Here is a 17,381-nt window from a genome sequence, read left to right as displayed (position 1 = left end):
AGGCATACGTGATGAGTTCCAATGTTTTCTACCTCTTAAATGTCAAACTAAGAGGAACTCACGACGCCATTACCGAGCGCAAAATACTGGATATGCAAATAATATATGCCTTCTGATTCTGTTTATTTCTCCTTTATTTCGGACATTTTTGAGGATGGTGTCTTCTAGGATTGTGATATCCTCCAATGAAAGCCAGTCGAGTGGCTTCAGCGGCGATGCGGCCGATAAGTCATGTTAATTCCATGGTTAAAGACTCAAAGTCCATCCAACTGGCAGCAACTATTCGCCTTCTTGATTCAGTTGACCTCCGAGCAGTTTGCTCAATGTTAATGAAGAGACACAAATTATTATGGCAAATACCATCCATTTCGTATAGCTACGTAGTCCTACGTCACCTTTGCGTACAACCCGATTGGGCTGCACCTTTGAGTTTTTTCAATAACTTTGAAACGCAATGGGCGAACGAGCCATTTTTCAATAGGAAGCAACTAGACCGCATTCGGCGTCAATTGCTACTCCGATATTTCTAAGTACCAAAATGTGAAGAAGTAAGGGGCCCCATACATGCTCCGACATGTTGTACAACTTTGACTCCGCCCCCAGGAAATTTGGTTCGGTCCGAGGAAAGTCGAATCGTCTGTGGGCAAGTTGTACTGTCCAACAGTCGTACAACTTGTCCACAGACGGTCCGACTTCATTCCGACCGAACCAAGTTTCATAGAGGTGGAGACAAAGTTGTACAATATGTCGGGTGTATGGGGCCCACGGGAGGAATTTTGGGGCAAACCACCCCCCCTCCAAAGCCAAATTTTTAGAAGATAAATTTTGTTCAAATTTCCATATACATATTAAAAAAAGTTTCTAAATTGTAACTCAATTTATAAAGTCAACAACGGTACACTGAAGACGCGCGTGCCTTTAATGTGATAATACTTATCGAAAATAATCGTGATAGGGTAACGGTACCAATAGTGGAGGTATTAGTAGATCCACAAAAGAAAATATTTTTTAAAAATTGATAATTATGGAAAATTTACAGCTGTAATATCCTAGTCAATAGATAAACTAATAAATTTGCTAACAAAAATGAGATAGATGTCATTTAACATCAATAATTACCAAATATTGCTTGCACCACTATGGGTACACTGTTCTTTTAGTGGCGGTAAAAATTAATTTTGGTTCCCATAGTGGTGCTATCCATTGGTTTCTTATGAGACTCGCCACTACTGGTACAGTTGCACCACTATAGGTGCAAGGGATTCAATTTTGTTAAGGAAAATCATTGTTTTTAATAGTTTTTCAAGTGAAATCTTAAGATAAGTTACATTTAACAGGATATTTGGAGCACGGCGCATCAACTGAAACCATCGTAAAGTGTATAAACATGATAAATCTCGATGATAAATCTCATTAAAACCCCACTACCTCCACTATTGGTGCTACCTCCACTAAGGGTACGGTTACCCTAATACAATCAAATTGTGGGAATTACTGAACAAAAAATTTAATGTCTGATCTAGATTCGATCGTGTGAATTTTACCTTCCGGAACTCGAAAAATACTGAGTATCGTATGCTGACCTGGCCTAAAGTACTTGAAAGACTGCTGCATGATAAGCTTTATCCATCCGTTTAATCCGTTATATCGGAATTCCAGCATGGATTCATGCAATAACGCTCGACGATCTCTAATTTGATGAGTTTCACCAATACTGTTAGTGATTGCATGCGTGTTGTTTATTGCATCCGTCGAGAAGCGGCAACAAGAAGATGCTGTGTATACATATACTGGTTAATCAACTTTGTCAACGATTAAGAATCAATAAGACCATACCTATATTGTCAAGTGACATTGTCTCTCGATTCTACATAAAACATATGCCTTCTAGTAATTTTATCTGCTAGTCGCTTCAATACTGTACAAATATGTTCAATACGAAAGCTACAATGCTTTACTCTCGCCGGATAGAGAATGCTAAGCATAGTTCATCGACAGGGGCCATTGCCATAATGCCACACTTACTTCAATATTAATCGATAATGCACTATATATAAGAAGACCCTTTGTGAGAGACTGGATCGGAGGCTAGTCGGGAAAGTAACATCTACGAGCTTACCGCGTCTAACCAACCATGCGAATAGCGTTGAAGACACGTGTGCACCAAACCAACAGACAGCCGTTCCGTTTCAGAACCAGCGTTGATAGTGGAATTTCTAGGGTGACCAAACGCTTAATCAATGTATGCAATTTCTAAGGTAATTAACAGTTCAAAAGCTTTATCTATGGAAAAGATTAATCGCTATATCAAAAAGCTGCCTGATAAAATAATACGAAACAGCTATCTTTGTATGCAATTTCAGAGTGCAATTAAGTTGTTATAGCGAATAAGTTGACACGTGGCACTGCGAATGTAACTCAATTGCAACTGGCCGACATTATGAAGCTCTATTCCGAATGTATATAATTCGTATATTACATACTACTTAGATCGGGTGGATGCGTTATTCATATAACTGAATATATTATAATTAGAATTAATGTGTTGTTTATGGGTGGCTTGACATATCACACAAAAGAGAAAGCTTTTCTCATCTTGTACTCAAGCAGCAACATATTACGTCAAAAATCAGGGTTTCGTTATAATGGCCATATGCTTCTAAAATTTATAAAAAGCTCCAAGTGAACATTTTGGACTGTGCTTTTAGCTACACTCTGCAATCCTTTTTAATCAAACCGAAAATATTTCGACTCAGTCCACTTCTAACATAGCATACTCGACCGTACTCAGTGCCCTCCCATACACAACTCGCTAAAATCAGTTTCAAAAACCACTTACACATACCCTAAGCCACTGTCGGTTGCCCAGCAATGAATATTCATTTACGACGTGTACCCCAACCTAACCCTTTCTAATGCTTTCGCCCACTGCAGGTTCTGGTTATATCGCCGCAAAACATCGACGACGACGTCTTGACGCTGCTGGCCGATTCGAAGGTACGGCACATGTACCTGCTGCAGAACCGATACACACCGGCGGCCATTTCGATTGCACCGTGCTCCGCCAAAGGCTGGCGGATGGTGCGCCGTGATAATCCAAATTTACGGGTCCATCTACGCGTCGAGTCAACAAGTGCCGGCGAAATGCTGCTCCAACCGGAGGCTCCGGTCCACAGCATGATTTATCAGTCGCCTAAAACAATGGTGAGTGTTGGCGTGGGCTGCTTTTTCGGGAATGTTCAATTTGAGTATTCGGAAGGAGGGCAGTGCAAAACGTACGTATTCATTTTAAATCAACAGAAATACACCTACCTTGAGAGTAAGATCGATAACTAAAAAAACTTTGTTGTACAAGACAGTTGGCTGTTCGGTGCTCCTATCAAACAATCATTTTTAATGTGAACAAATCGCTTTTTCCGTTACACTTTGGTGAACGAGAAAGGCAAAAAGAAATAAAATTTCCTCAAATTTTTAAATCGCATTCCCTACCAAATGCAATAACAAGGCTCGTTTTTCGTTACGCACATCTAGATGGAAGGTTACCATACTTTGAAGAACAACATTGTGAGAAACCGGTGATCACCTTCAACTTTTTTGAGGATTGGTATAATTTCCCAGAATAGTTCCAGATTCGTTTTTCAACAGTAGCCGGCAAGTTGTGCTCCCGGAATTTATCAACGATTTGTCGCAGGGTAAACATCTGGTCCATTGTTAATTGTCTTGGAATCTGATTCAAATTTCGCCGACAGAAGTCTCCGCCAATGAGCACAGTTTGTTAAGCATAATTCGAAAGAAAACCTTCTAGGTAGCATTTGGAAGTGTTATAGGAGAAAAGTTCGACACTTCATCTCATAGCTCCTTTTTCCATCCCATCAAAAACAAAGCAATGAAATAGAATTTGTGTTGGAGATTAGCCAACCAATTGAGACGGGTGAATTTCCGAGATATTAATACGAACGACCGGACCGGACCGGACCGGACCGAGAGGATTTACGTTCTTATCCTAATATCAATATATTCCTGCAATGATATTACATCTTATAGACTACAATCGTTACAATGTAAATAACGGTTTTACACCGCCCTGAATCAAGTTCAATATTGTTTTTATCAGTTTTCACTTACGTTTAGTCCCGTTTGCCCTACGTTTACGGGAAGGAATCTAGGCTTCGAATCACCGGGGGTCGTATATACTACTATTCACAAACTAGTGCTGCGTGACTAAATACATCCGTACTAAAATAGCCGTTGAATAAGTTCATGTAAATAGTTCGAATAATAGTAGTTACCTTCGCACGTAGATATAGATATAGAAAGGATTTTAGGTTAAGTATTCAGATACTTTAGGCAAACACTGTGGAATAGATATTTTAGTTTAGAATAACAAGATTTTAAGGCATGTTCAATTTAAGATACTACATAGTAAACTTCTGTAAATTAGCACGATTTCTTGATTTCACTTGTATATAGAATAAGTATAATTTAGGAGCTAAGGAGCTATGAGTTTAGTTTTAATCTTGCAATGATAAACTGCGTGTTTTGATTCTTGATCGAATACAAAAGCTAGCTCTCACAAAGGCATTCAATCATGGGCAATATAATGGATTGAAAGGTGTGTCATAATCACTATTTTGCATCTATGTGTGTTTTGGGTGATAGGGTGCGCATTAACGCTAGGGGCGTATTCAACACTCCCCCCGGGTACGATGACCATACGATCAGCTTACTGTTGTACGCATCTTACATCCAAAACGGCCAGCTTTGACACAGGACGCTCGAATACTCCGTTGACTGTTCTCACGGTTGCTGACCTTACCTGCTTATCTTTACTGTTGATGTTAGTTTGGATGACCTTACCTTTGGACCAACACATTCTGGGTAACTTCGGATCTACGATGACAACTATATCGCCAATCTCGATTGGCTTCAGGTACTCGTACCATTTTGTCCTGCATGTGATTTCTGGCAAATAGTCACTCAGCCAACGGTTCCAGAACAGGTTAGCTAGTTGTTGAGACATTCGCCAGTTTCTTCGTAGAATCTTAACCCTGTCATCCAGATCACATAGGGGTTTCGTCCCGTCAGATGACCCCAGAAGGAAGTGATGGGAGGTAAGCGCAGCTGCAGATTCGTCATCTACCGGAACATGTGTTAGCGGCCGAGAGTTAACCGTGTTCTCGATCTCAGTTAGAAGATTTCTCAGGATCTCGTCAGCGCTACTAAACTCCTTCATAATCTCGTCTTGATTGATTGTCGTCGCGGCCTCTAGTAATTCGCGACAGGTTCCATGGTCACTGTAGATGGTCTTTGGTGTACCTCTGCGTGCTATGAAGTTACGGAGCTCCATGATGCAGGAGTCGGTACTCAGAGTATGCACCACTTCGATATGGATGGCTCGAATGGTTAGGCATGTAACCAACATTCCCCACCGTTTCTCAACGCGACGGCCTAAGGCAACTTCGATTGGGCCGAAATAATCGATACCAATATGGGTGAAAAGCCGTGCAAATGCATCGAGTCGTTCTGGAGGAAGGTCGGCCATTATTGGAGGCCTCGGTACGGCACGATGATTCTTACAGTATTGACAGTTGTAGCGTATCTTTGCATACGTCGCACGTAGTCAAGGTATGCAGTATCTCTGTCTGAGTTCATTTATCGCGGTTTCGTGATTTATGTGGTGGTACTTATTATGATAATGTGAAATTACGAGTGAGGTGGGAGAATTATCGGGTTTTTAGAGTAGAAGCATAAGTACTAGAACGCTAGTGGCGCTGTATGTGTTATCGATTTTGACTTCAGTAAGCTGTTTTCAGCTGTTTATGATGCACCATGTTGTAGGGAATGTTTCGTTTTATCAACAACATCGGTTTGACATTTATAGCACCAGTACTTTGGCTGCTAAGTCGATGCTAACTAGATGTTGATCACGCGAACAGGAGCGACACTAGCAATCTCATACTTATGAATCAACTGTTTTTAGCATCTTCGGTTGCTAAACTGCAGGCACTTATCCTTCCTCGCATTCGCAGTAGGCCTTGGTAGCCAGGAAGTCAGTTTGAACAGTGGACTGGCCTTCGGAATGCAGTTTTTCGGTTCATTCATGGAGTCCTTGAGAGCAGCTATTTCGGATGGGTAAACTTCTCGCTGGCCTTGAAACGGAACGTTCGGCGATCTGCAACTCCTCCGTAGATAATGTGCCGCAGATAATGGATTTTCTTCTGTATTTTCCGAGGACAGTTTACGATTCATTTTTTCATTTATTTATTTAACATCTAAACAGATAACACTGAATCAACAATTTGACGCCACAATGCACGGTTCGAGGCCGCATCTCTCCATCCTCGGATACGCCCCACGCTCGCCAAGTCGTTCTGCACCTGGTCTGCCCATCTCGCTCGCTGCGCTCCACGCCGTCTCGTACCTGCCGGATCGGAAGCGAACACCATCTTTGCAGGGTTGCTGTCCGGCATTCTTGCAACATGTCCTACCCATCGTACCCTTCCGGCTTTAGCTACTCTCTGGATACTGGGTTCGCCGTAGAGTTGGGCGAGCTCATGGTTCATTATTCGCCGCCACACACCGTCTTCTTGCACACCGCCAAAGATGGTCCTAAGCACCCGTCTCTCGAATACTCCGAGTGCTTGCAAGTCCTCCTCGAGCATTGTCCATGTTTCATGTCCGTAGAGGACTACCGGTCTTATTAACGTCTTGTACATGACACATTTGGTGCGGTGGTGAATCTTTTTCGACCGCAGTTTCTTCTGGAGCCCGTAGTAGGCCCGACTTCCACAGATGATGCGCCTTCGTATTTCACGACTAACGTTGTTGTCAGCCGTTAGCAAGGATCCGAGGTAGACGAATTCCTCGACCAAATCGAAGGTATCCCCGTCTATCGTAACACTGCTACCCAGGCGGGCCCTGTCGCGCTCGGTTCCGCCCACAAGCATGTACTTTGTCTTTGACGCATTCACCACCAGTCCAACTTTTGTTGCTTCACGTTTCAGGCGGGTGTAAAGTTCTGCCACCTTTGCAAATGTTCGGCCGACAATGTCCATGTCATCCGTGAAGCAAATAAATTGACTGGATCTGTTGAAAATCGTACCCCGGCTGTTACACCCGGCTCTCCGCATGACACCTTCTAGCGCAATGTTGAACAACAGGCACGAAAGTCCATCACCTTGTGTTAGTCCCCGGCGCGATTCGAACGAACTGGAGTGTTCGCCCGAAATCTTCACACAGTTTTGCACACCATCCACCGTTGCTTTGATCAGTCTGGTAAGCTTCCCAGGGAAGCTGTTCTCGTCCATAATTTTCCATAGCTCTACGCGGTCTATACTGTCGTATGCCGCCTTGAAATCAACGAACAGATGGTGCGTTGGGACCTGGTATTTACGGCATTTTTGAAGGATTTGCCGTACAGTAAAGATCTGGTCCGTTGTCGAGCGGCCGTCAACGAAGCCGGCTTGATAACTTCCCACAAACTCGTTCACTAATGGTGACAGACGACGGAAGATGATCTGGGATATCACTTTGTAGGCGGCATTAAGGATGGTGATCGCTAGAAAAATCTCGTCGCCTTTCTTGTAGATGGGGCATATAACCCCTTCCTTCCACTCCTCCGGTAGCTGTTCGGTTTCCCAGATTCTGACTATCAGTTTGTGCAGGCAAGTGGCCAGCTTTTCCGGGCCTATCTTGATGAGCTCAGCTCCGATACCATCCTTACCAGCTGCTTTATTGGTCTTTAGCTGTTGAATGGCATCCTTAACTTCCCTCAAGGTGGGGGCTGGTTGGCTTCCATCGTCCGCTGAACTGACGTAGTCATCTCCTCCGCTGCCTTGACTTTCACTGCCTGTACTCTCAGCGCCATTCAGATGTTCCTCGTAGTGCTGCTTCCACCTTTCGATCACCACACGTTCGTCCATCAAGATGCTCCCATCCTTATCCCTGCACATTTCGGCTCGCGGCACGAAGCCTTTGCGGGATGTGTTGAGCTTCTGATAGAACTTGCGTGTATCTTGAGAACGGCACAGCTGTTCCATCTCCTCATTTCTTCTCCTGAAAAAGGAGGGTCTGCTGTCTCCGCTTCCGTCTATAACGTTCCACGTTCTGCCGGGTACCTTGCTGCAGCGCGACCGCCCGCGCTGCGTCCTTCTCCTCCAGAATCTGTCTGCACTCTTCGTCGATCCAATCGTTCCGTCGACTTCGACCCATATACCCGACGTTGTTCTCCGCTGCGTCGTTAATGGCTGCTTTAACTGTACTCCAGCAGTCCTCAAGAGGGGCCCCATCGAGCTCACCCTCTTCCGGCAACGCTGCCTCGAGATGCTGCGCGTATGCAGTGGCGACATCAGGTTGCTTCAGTCGCTCTAGGTCGTACCGCGGCGGTCGTCGGTACCGAACATTGTTGATGACGGATAGTTTTGGGCGCAGTTTAACCATCACCAGATAGTGGTCCGAGTCGATGTTAGCGCCACGATATGTCCTGACGTCGATAATGTCGGAGAAGTGCCGTCCATCAATCAGAACGTGGTCGATTTGTGATTCTGTCTGCAGTGGTGATCCCAGGTGTACCGATACGGGAGGCTGTGTTGGAAGTAGGTGCTACGAATGGCCATATTCTTGGAGGCGGCGAAATCAATTAGTCGTAGGCTGTTTTCGTTCGTCAGCCGGTGAGCGCTGAACTTTCCAATAGTCGGTCTAAACTCCTCCTCTTGGCCTACCTGAGCGTTCAAATCTCCTATGATGATTTTGACGTCGTGGCTTGGGCAGCTGTCGTACTCACGTTCCAGATGCGCGTAGAATGCGTCCTTATCATCATCAGTGCTTCCGGAGTGTGGGCTATGGACGTTGATTATGCTGAAGTTGAAGAACCGGCCTTTGATCCTCAACCTGCACATTCTTTCATTGATCGGCCACCACCCGATCACGCGCCTTTGCATATCGCCCATCACTATGAAAGCTGTTCCCAGCTCGTGTGTGTTGCCGCAGCTCTGGTAGATGGTATGATTACCTCTAAACGTTCGCACCATTGATCCAACAAACCTCCTGCAGCGCTACGATGCCGAATCCACGGTCCTTGAGCACATCGGCGAGTATGCGTGTGCTCCCGATGAAGTTGAGAGATTTGCAGCTCCACGAACCGAGTTTCCAATCGCTAGTCCTTTTTCGTCGCAGTGGTCTTCGCCGATGGTTCCGGTCCGTACTCTCTTGTTGATTGTTCGTTGCTTATGATTTTTTAAAGGCTGGCTTGCAGGGCCTGACACCAAACCCCCTAAATTTCCGGAGGACCATGGTGCACAGTTTCACTTAGAGTCCCTCGCTGGCACTCTAACATGGAGAACAGACGCTGTTGTGAGCCGATCCTGACATGGAGAACAGACGCTCAATAAGATTTGCACCTCCGGAAGGAGCAAACCCCTTCCCTGTCAGCATACGACCATAGTTCCCACCGGGGTTGGTTACCCGATCTTCCCTAAGGTTGCTCGTATCCCGGCCAGCACCGCGGGGAGGTAGGGATAGGAGTTGCTGGGTAAGAGGCTAAGGACCGCGAGATGGGGTCTATTTTATTCCTTCAGGTACGCGAAGTACCAATGGTACGCTTTACCCAGCATTTGCCGTGCCCAGTTTACGATAAAACGATGAACGAACGCGAATATCGTGATAAGCCGCTTCCAACTAGAGACGTGAATTGCCGGATTCGAGATGACATGGTGACTTAAAAGACGGGGGCGAAGCTCCGAATCCGTCTGGCTACTTCTTGCTAGTTGAGATGGCCTTTCTCTGGTTGCTGCAGGAATTGTGGTCCATTAAACCTGGAATCGGGAATCTGTAGTCATATCTGGCATCTTTCCCCATCCCCACTTTGTTCCTTCATCTGCGACATTGAGCTTTGTGGGAACCCAGCGCCATTGATCTAGTTCTGTTGCTTCAAATATTTCGCTGGCTCGGCATGCAACAAACGGTGTGTACCGGCGATGATCTGAGTATAACCAACAGAACAGATTACATCCCGAGAGTCAGAGTGATAGAACAGTTTGCTCACATTGAACGAGATACAATCGAGTACAGGGAGATTCTTGTTCCGATGACAGCTGCCATAAGCTCGAGCCGTGGGATCGAGTGATATTTCAGCGGGGCGACTCTTGCTGTGGCGGCGACTAGACAGCAGTGAACGGCTTCATCTTGAACGAATCGAAGGTAGCATGCAGCGCACTATGGGGAAAGTGGTGGCCAAAACAAGTAAAAGTGACTTGCTTTGAGTGACATGTCTTGTACACCATTTGATAGCCAGATAGTTCAAACCTAGATTCCGAAAATTTCAGCCCTCTGTGATGCAAACTCGTTGCGCCATAGACATCACAACCGTCATAGAAACATTTCTTGTATTAAAAAACATCTGCATGCAAAATTTGATTCCTTTTTCTTGATTAGTCTTTAAATTATGCTGAAGTATGTGTAGCATGTGTATGCGACCATTTAGAGTGGGGAGGGGTCTCAAGCTATCATAGAAACATTTCTTGTTATTTATTTATTATTTTTTACATCAACAGACTTGATACAGCCCCAATGATGGTTTAAAAAATATATATATAAATACAATATCACATCACTACATTAAAAACATTGTCAAGGATTAAAATACAATACAATCACAAATACATTAACTATAGTCTATGTGCGTCAATTGTTCTGGTCGGTAAAAAATTATGTGAAGAACCGGCGGAGGACATCTCGTGTCAAGTGGGAATCAAACACCGACGCCACTCTATTGAAGACACGCTGCAAACCATGGAGAGCACTACGCAGCCCATAGTTTGTGCGACGAAAAGCAAGTCTTAGCATTAGGTTACTCCGCAGTTGTCGGGGTTATGCGTTGATGTTTAGCGATTTCGTAGCGAGGAAGTCGTAGCGGATCTCTCCAGGGAAGGTTGCGGAGTGCGTACCGTATAAATCGACGTTGAACGGATTCGATGCGTTCGACACCATTATTATAGTTTGGACTCCAGACCGCAGAGCAGTATTCTAACGTAGATCTCTCGTGCGAGCAATACAGTGTTTTCAAACAGTAGATGTCTGTGAAAGTCTTTGTCACTTTGATCACAAATCCAAAAGACCTGGATGCTGTATCAACAACATATGAAATGTGATCCGAGTATGTCAGTTTGGAGTCCAATAGAACACCGAGATCTCTCACACAGTGCACTCGACTCTTTCAATAGTCGTTCCGAACAGGCAGTAATTGAAGGTAATCGGTTGTTTCTTCCGAGAAAAAGTTATGATCGAGCACTTTTTCGGGTTAAACACAAGTCGATTTAGATCGAACCAATGAGCGAAAGCATCGATCTGGTCTTGTAGTAAGTGACAATCGGCTATTGAGCATATGCGCAAAAACATTTTACAACATTTTTCTTGTTATCAAAAACCTGTCAAATTTGATTCCATCGTGGAAACATTTCTTGTTTTCAAAAATATCTACATGTTAAATTTGATTCCAGTTGCTTTATTAGTTCTCAAATTATGCAGAAGTTTGTGTTTTTTTTTTGTATGGGAGCCCCCCCCCTTCCTTTTTAGAGCGGAGAGGGGCCTCGAACCATCATAGAAACATATCTTGTCTACCAAAACCTCCACATTCCAAATTGGGTTCCATGTGCTTTATTAGATTATTATTCCGGAAGCCCCTCCCCCCTTTAAGAGCGGGAAGGATCTCGATCCATCATAGAAACATTACTTGTCCTCAAAAACCTGTCATATTTTATTCCATCATAGAAACATTTCTTGGGTTCAAAAACCTCCACCTGTCAAATTTGATTGCATTTGCTTTATTAGTACCTTTTAGAGCGTGGTGGGGTCTTGAAACATTATAGAACATTTTTTGACTACAAAAACCTTCACATACCAAATTTGATTACATTTGCTTCATTAGTTCCCGAGTTATGCAGAAATGTGTTTTTCATTTGTATGGGAGCTCTATCTTCTAGGGTAGGAGTTTCCAACCATCTTAAGAACCTTCCCGGCCCCAAAAAACCCTGCCTAAAAATTTTCACGGAAAACCATTCAGTACTTTCCAAATCTATAAGGGTCAGACAGACAGAAATTCATTTTCATGAATATAGAAGAAGAAGAAGATTATAAAACCGATCAATTTTTGTAGTTATTTTTGAATCCGGTTTTGATGGGTGGCGTTGGCGAACGCATTTTATTCAAATTTTCATTCCATGTACAGATCACGCGAATCAATAACCTCATCTTCAAACACTAATTTGGAACACTATGCAAGAATTTTGATTGCGCGTATTCCCATTAACTAAAACACCGCCTCTTCAGACTCTTCCAACCAGTTTAACTGAAAACTCACACAATTGGATTGCACGGTTATCTATGCGCAAGGTCCCTCGAGTGCAGTTTTCCCCTTGCCGTCGATTGATGCATATGAGCTGGGAAATATTTCGGATTTTCACCGAGAGGTAAATGCCGACTAAGTAAACAGTACAGCTTGGCTTTCCAAACTGAGCATACTGATGAAAGCGAGCCGGAATGCGTCGAAAGTTGTGCTTTTCACTCCATTTTGAGAGAACCCAGCTCGAACTGTGGTCCGGGGAAGGATACGGCGGAAGGGTGTTAATTAAGTTTGGAGATAGTTTGTTTATTATTCTTATTCATATGCATAATGGGGAGGTTGGCTTTCGGGCAACTCCGCACAAATGAATTGAGTATGAACGATTCCACCGAGCGAAGCTGAGTTTTGTGCACGTGAGAGTGGGGCTTCAGGATGAGTTGGATGAAAGCCATATCTGTTCCGGTGCGATGTTTTCCTGTATTTTAATGCTGTTGGCTTGTTGCTTCGTCGGGTTGTGGGTGGTCGTAGACCACTGCGGACGAATGGTGAGACTGTTTTTCAACAATTCAACTCGATGCTTCTGTTTTCATTTTCAGATTACTTCGGATAAGCTGCTGGCTGCAGTTGATGCTTACAAATTTACACTGGCCGTGTATGGGCACGAGATGCTGCCGGATTTCGTCTCTGCTGTCGAGTTTGAGGAGCGAATCGATAGTTTAATGGTTTTGATGACGAGGTCATGTCCAGAGCTAAGCGTGTTGGTAAGCCATATAAAAGGGATTCTAATAATACAAACATATTGATTTCTAATGTTTAAACCTATCGCTTCCCTTGTTTTCATAAACTAAATATTAAATTTTAGTTCTAGGAAAAAATAATAATTATTATCACATCATGCCTCATCATAAGCTATTCTGCTCCGATTTACATATAAGTCTTATGTCGATTTTTGACGATTTTGATTTTCCTCCATAAATTTGCTTCCTTTTCAGAAAAACTAATAAAAAAAAGCTTCGCTCTAGAAATTTGAAAGTCAAAACCCACTTGTTTTGTCCCATCTTGCTATTTGGTTCAATTATGTTTCATTTCACAGTTCTATTATCTACAATGCATGCAGATAAAGACTATTATGTAAGATTTTCAGAAAGTTTGCAGGTTTTATCAATTTATTAGATTTTTCGTATTTATTACTCAAGTTGGAGAAAATTTACATGGGACGCTTATGCGAATAGGGGGAGTGTTGATAATTGTTATTTAGCACGAATAAATTCATCATTTTAGTAAATTTTCGTATATCAACCGCAATTTTGAAAAAAAAACTGCACTGTTGTTTAAGAATATTATTCTTATTTATTTCAATCATTTCATTCAAGTCGCGAGTTCTACTAACCGATTTTTCGTTTTTTCTTTCAGATGATCCGCGAACACATCTCAACTGCCACGCTTCTTATCATTGCTCGAACAGCGCAAAACCTTCGACAATTGTACGTTCGTCGCAATCAGCTGATAGTGGAATGCGATTGGCCCAGGAACCCCGACTGGTCCGATGATTTTTTCCAATGGCTTCAAGTTGCATCACAGTCCATCGAATCCACCGAGAAGGAAATCTCCCAAATTCTACAAATCGACTGGAAAACCCTCAGCGATGAACATTTTCAGATGACCTCCCTAACTAAACACGTGGATTATTGAAATAAATTTACCTTTATTATTAGATATAAAAAAACCTCACAGGAAAATACTAGGTACAATAAAATCTACCCATAGAGATGAAGCATCAACCGGACCGTGTGCCAAAGTAAACTCAAAGAAATCCTCGGAGCCTTTCCTTAATTAAGTGAAGATAATCGAATAATTACGTCCACTTCCCGCACAATGATGATGACGTGGTAAGGAGCCACCCGGGACGAACGAGCGTCCAAACCGGAAAGTAAGGTTATATGCTTGGCTCCTTCCACCTACTAGTGATACAGATGTGACCGGAGCCTGGCGCTTCCCCCAAGCTGCAAGTGAAATTTCTTTAATCATCTTTATCAGCAATCATAAAAATAACGGCAACGGAGACCCTTGGACCGACTTTCTCTCGTGGTTGCATATTTGTCCTATAAGCATTTTCTTCGGAACTGAATAAGCATCATAAAATTTAATTGACTCACGATGGAACTTACATATCTCAAACTACAAAGTTGTTGCAATCTGTGAAAAAAAAGATCTCCAAAACATCACACATGTTAATAGATAATCGGAAAGATAAATATAAACAATTTATTGCTCGGCGAATTCTGTTATTTCAGCGGACATTTTAAAATAAATAACATCGAAAGAAAAATTGAATAGGACAGCTATGCATTTATCGAAAAAAGCTCTTCTACTGAATATCGAGGAAGAACTCTAAGAGTAGACTGAAATTTGGTTTGCAGAAATAAACACCAGCTGGAGATACATATTCGAAGTAATATTTATTTTTCATTGAACCAACAAAGGTGCGTCCGCTTTCCGGGATGTTAGAGACTATGTGCACTTGACTCTCTAGCGTCAAAAAGCAACAATAGAGTGTATAGATGAACTCAAAATTTCTCAATAAACTTTCCAATGTTTATGTATTGTTATGCTTTGGTTTCAATTCGACCTCGGAAACTTGTGAATTTGAAAAAAAAAATGTTTGGTAATGAACATTTTACAAAACTAAACAACATTTGTTTTAAGATGAGAGAAAAGAAATTTCAGACATAAAAAGTTATGACAAAGTGAATAAATGTCTGAACGTATGTCTAAATTGTATAAAGCATTTCGTTATGATGCCCAACATGTGAAAAATTCAGTTCGGAAAATGTATTTTAATACATTAAAAAGGGTAACCTATTCCAGCAAAGAAAGAGGTTACCCCTCAATACATTTTTCGAACTAAATCTGTCACATGGAGTGCATGTGCATTGTGCATAAATCGAGTGCCAGACAAAATAATTAATAACCATTATGGGTGGCTTAGTAATTAATAATAAGGATATGCGGTATTTCGAAACATTTTGTTTCAGGTGGTTCGAAACGAAATTCCGCGGAGTATTTCTCAAAAAAGGGGTGGCTACAGGGTGATCACAGCACGACAAATGTCCCGCCATATATTTTCTTTGGCGGACGAAGCATCCGCTCCTTCTGTGGAAAATAAGGTATAACGTAGTGAAATTTTAACAGTGAGCAATGAAAAAGTGTGGACACTTTGAACAAAAATTACAAATTTGGTAATTCGTTTACCGAAAGGAGGCTTCCGAGCCTCTTGAAAGGAGGCTTCCGTTCCTCTTGAAAGGAGGCTTCCGAGCCTCTTGAAAGGCGACTTCCGAGCCTCTTGAAAGGCGACTTCCGAGCCTCTTGAAAGGAGGCTTCCGAGCCTCTTGAAAGGAGGCTTCCGAGCCTCTTGAAAGGAGGCTTCCGAGCCTCTTGAAAGGAGGCTTCCGAGCCTCTTGAAAGGAGGCTTCCGAGCCTCTTGAAAGGCTGGGCCTCTTGAAGGGAGGCTTCTGAGCCTCTTGAAAGGAGGCTTCTGAGCCTCTTGAAGGAGGCTTCCAAGCCTCTTGAAAGGAGGCTTCCAGAGCCTCTTGGAAGGAGGCCTGAGCCTCTTGGAAGGAGGCTTCCGAGCCCTCTTGGAAGGAGGCTTCCAGGCCTCTTGGAGGAGGCTTCCAGGCCTCTTGGAGGAGGCTTCCAGGCCTCTTGGAAGGAGGCTTCCGAGCCTCTTGGAAGGAGGCTTGAGCCTCTTGGAAGGAGGCTTCTGAGGCCTCTTGGAAGGAGGCTTCCGAGCCTCTTGGAAGGGAGGCTTCCAGGCCTCTTGGAAGGAGGCTTCCGGAGCCCTCTTGGAAGGGCTGAGGCCTCTTGGAGGAGGCTTCTGAGCCTCTTGGAAGGAGGCTTCCGGGGCCTCTTGGAGGAGGCTTCCGAGCCTCTTGGAAGGAGCTTCCTGAGCCTCTTGGAAGGAGGCTTCCAGGAGCCTCTTGGAAGGAGGCTTCCTGAGCCTCTTGGAAGGAGGCTTCCGGGCCTCTTGGAAGGAGGCTTGAGCCTCTTGGAAGGAGGCCTGAGCCTCTTGGAAGGAGGCCTGAGCCTCTTGGAAGGAGGCTCTGAGCCTCTTGGAAGGAGGCTTCCAGGCCTCTTGGAAGGAGGCCTCTGAGCCTCTTGAAGGAGGCTTCTGAGCCTCTTGGAAGGAGGCTTCCGAGCCTCTTGGAAGGAGGCTTCCTGAGCCTCTTGAAGGAGGCCTGAGCCTCTTGGAAGGAGGCTGAGCCTCTTGGAAGGAGGCTCTGAGGCCTCTTGGAAGGAGGCTTCCTGAGGCCTCTTGGAGGAGGCTTCCGAGCCTCTTGAAGGAGGCCTGAGCCTCTTGGAAGGAGGCTTCCAGGCCTCTTGGAAGGAGGCTTCTGGGCCTCTTGGAAGGAGGCTTCTGAGCCTCTTGGAAGGAGGGCTTCCGAGGCCTCTTGGAAGGAGGCTTCGAGCCTCTTGGAAGGAGGCTTCTGAGGCCTCTTGGAAGGAGGCTTCCAGGCCTCTTGAAGGAGGCTTGAGGGCCTCTTGGAAGGAGGCTCTGAGCCTCTTGAAGGAGGCCTGAGCCTCTTGGAAGGAGGCTTCCGGAGCCTCTTGGAAGGAGGCCTCCGAGCCTCTTGGAAGGAGGCTTCCGCGCCTCTTGGAAGGAGGCTTCGGAGCCTCTTGGAAGGAGGCTTCGGAGCCTCTTGGAAGGAGGCTTCCAGGCCTCTTGGAAGGAGGCTCTGAGGCCTCTTGGAAGGAGGCTTCCAGGCCTCTTGGAAGGAGGCTTCCTGAGCCTCTTGGAAGGAGGCTTCCGAGCCTCTTGGAAGGAGGCTTCGAGCCTCTTGGAAGGAGGCTTCCAGGCCTCTTGGAAGGAGGCTTCCAGGGCCTCTTGGAAGGAGGGCTGAGGCCTCTTGGAAGGGAGGCTTCCGAGCCTCTTGGAAGGAGGCTTCCTGAGGCCTCTTGGAAGGAGGCTTCCGAGGCCTCTTGGAAGGAGGCTTCCGAGCCTCTTGGAGGAGGCTTCCAGGCCTCTTGGAAGGAGGCTTCCAGGCCT

At 44.5% G+C, this 17,381-nt stretch overlaps 1 protein-coding gene across 1 annotated transcript in view; it reads left to right on the top strand.

The window, feature by feature from the left end:
* Positions 1 to 14,118, top strand: part of LOC134223924 (uncharacterized) — a 42,779-nt gene extending 28,661 nt beyond the window's left edge. The window contains exons 4-6 of the mRNA XM_062703148.1: positions 2,935 to 3,204; positions 12,934 to 13,098; positions 13,751 to 14,118. Coding sequence (XP_062559132.1) covers positions 2,935 to 3,204; positions 12,934 to 13,098; positions 13,751 to 14,029 — 714 coding nt within the window. The 3' untranslated portion in view covers positions 14,030 to 14,118. The remainder of the gene's footprint in view (positions 1 to 2,934; positions 3,205 to 12,933; positions 13,099 to 13,750) is intronic.
* Positions 14,119 to 17,381: the final 3,263 nt, after the last annotated feature.

This window comes from Armigeres subalbatus, chromosome 3, assembly GCF_024139115.2.
Source record: "Armigeres subalbatus isolate Guangzhou_Male chromosome 3, GZ_Asu_2, whole genome shotgun sequence".
Taxonomy (NCBI): Eukaryota; Metazoa; Arthropoda; class Insecta; order Diptera; family Culicidae; genus Armigeres; species Armigeres subalbatus.
This window is presented reverse-complemented; position numbering and strand designations above follow the sequence as displayed.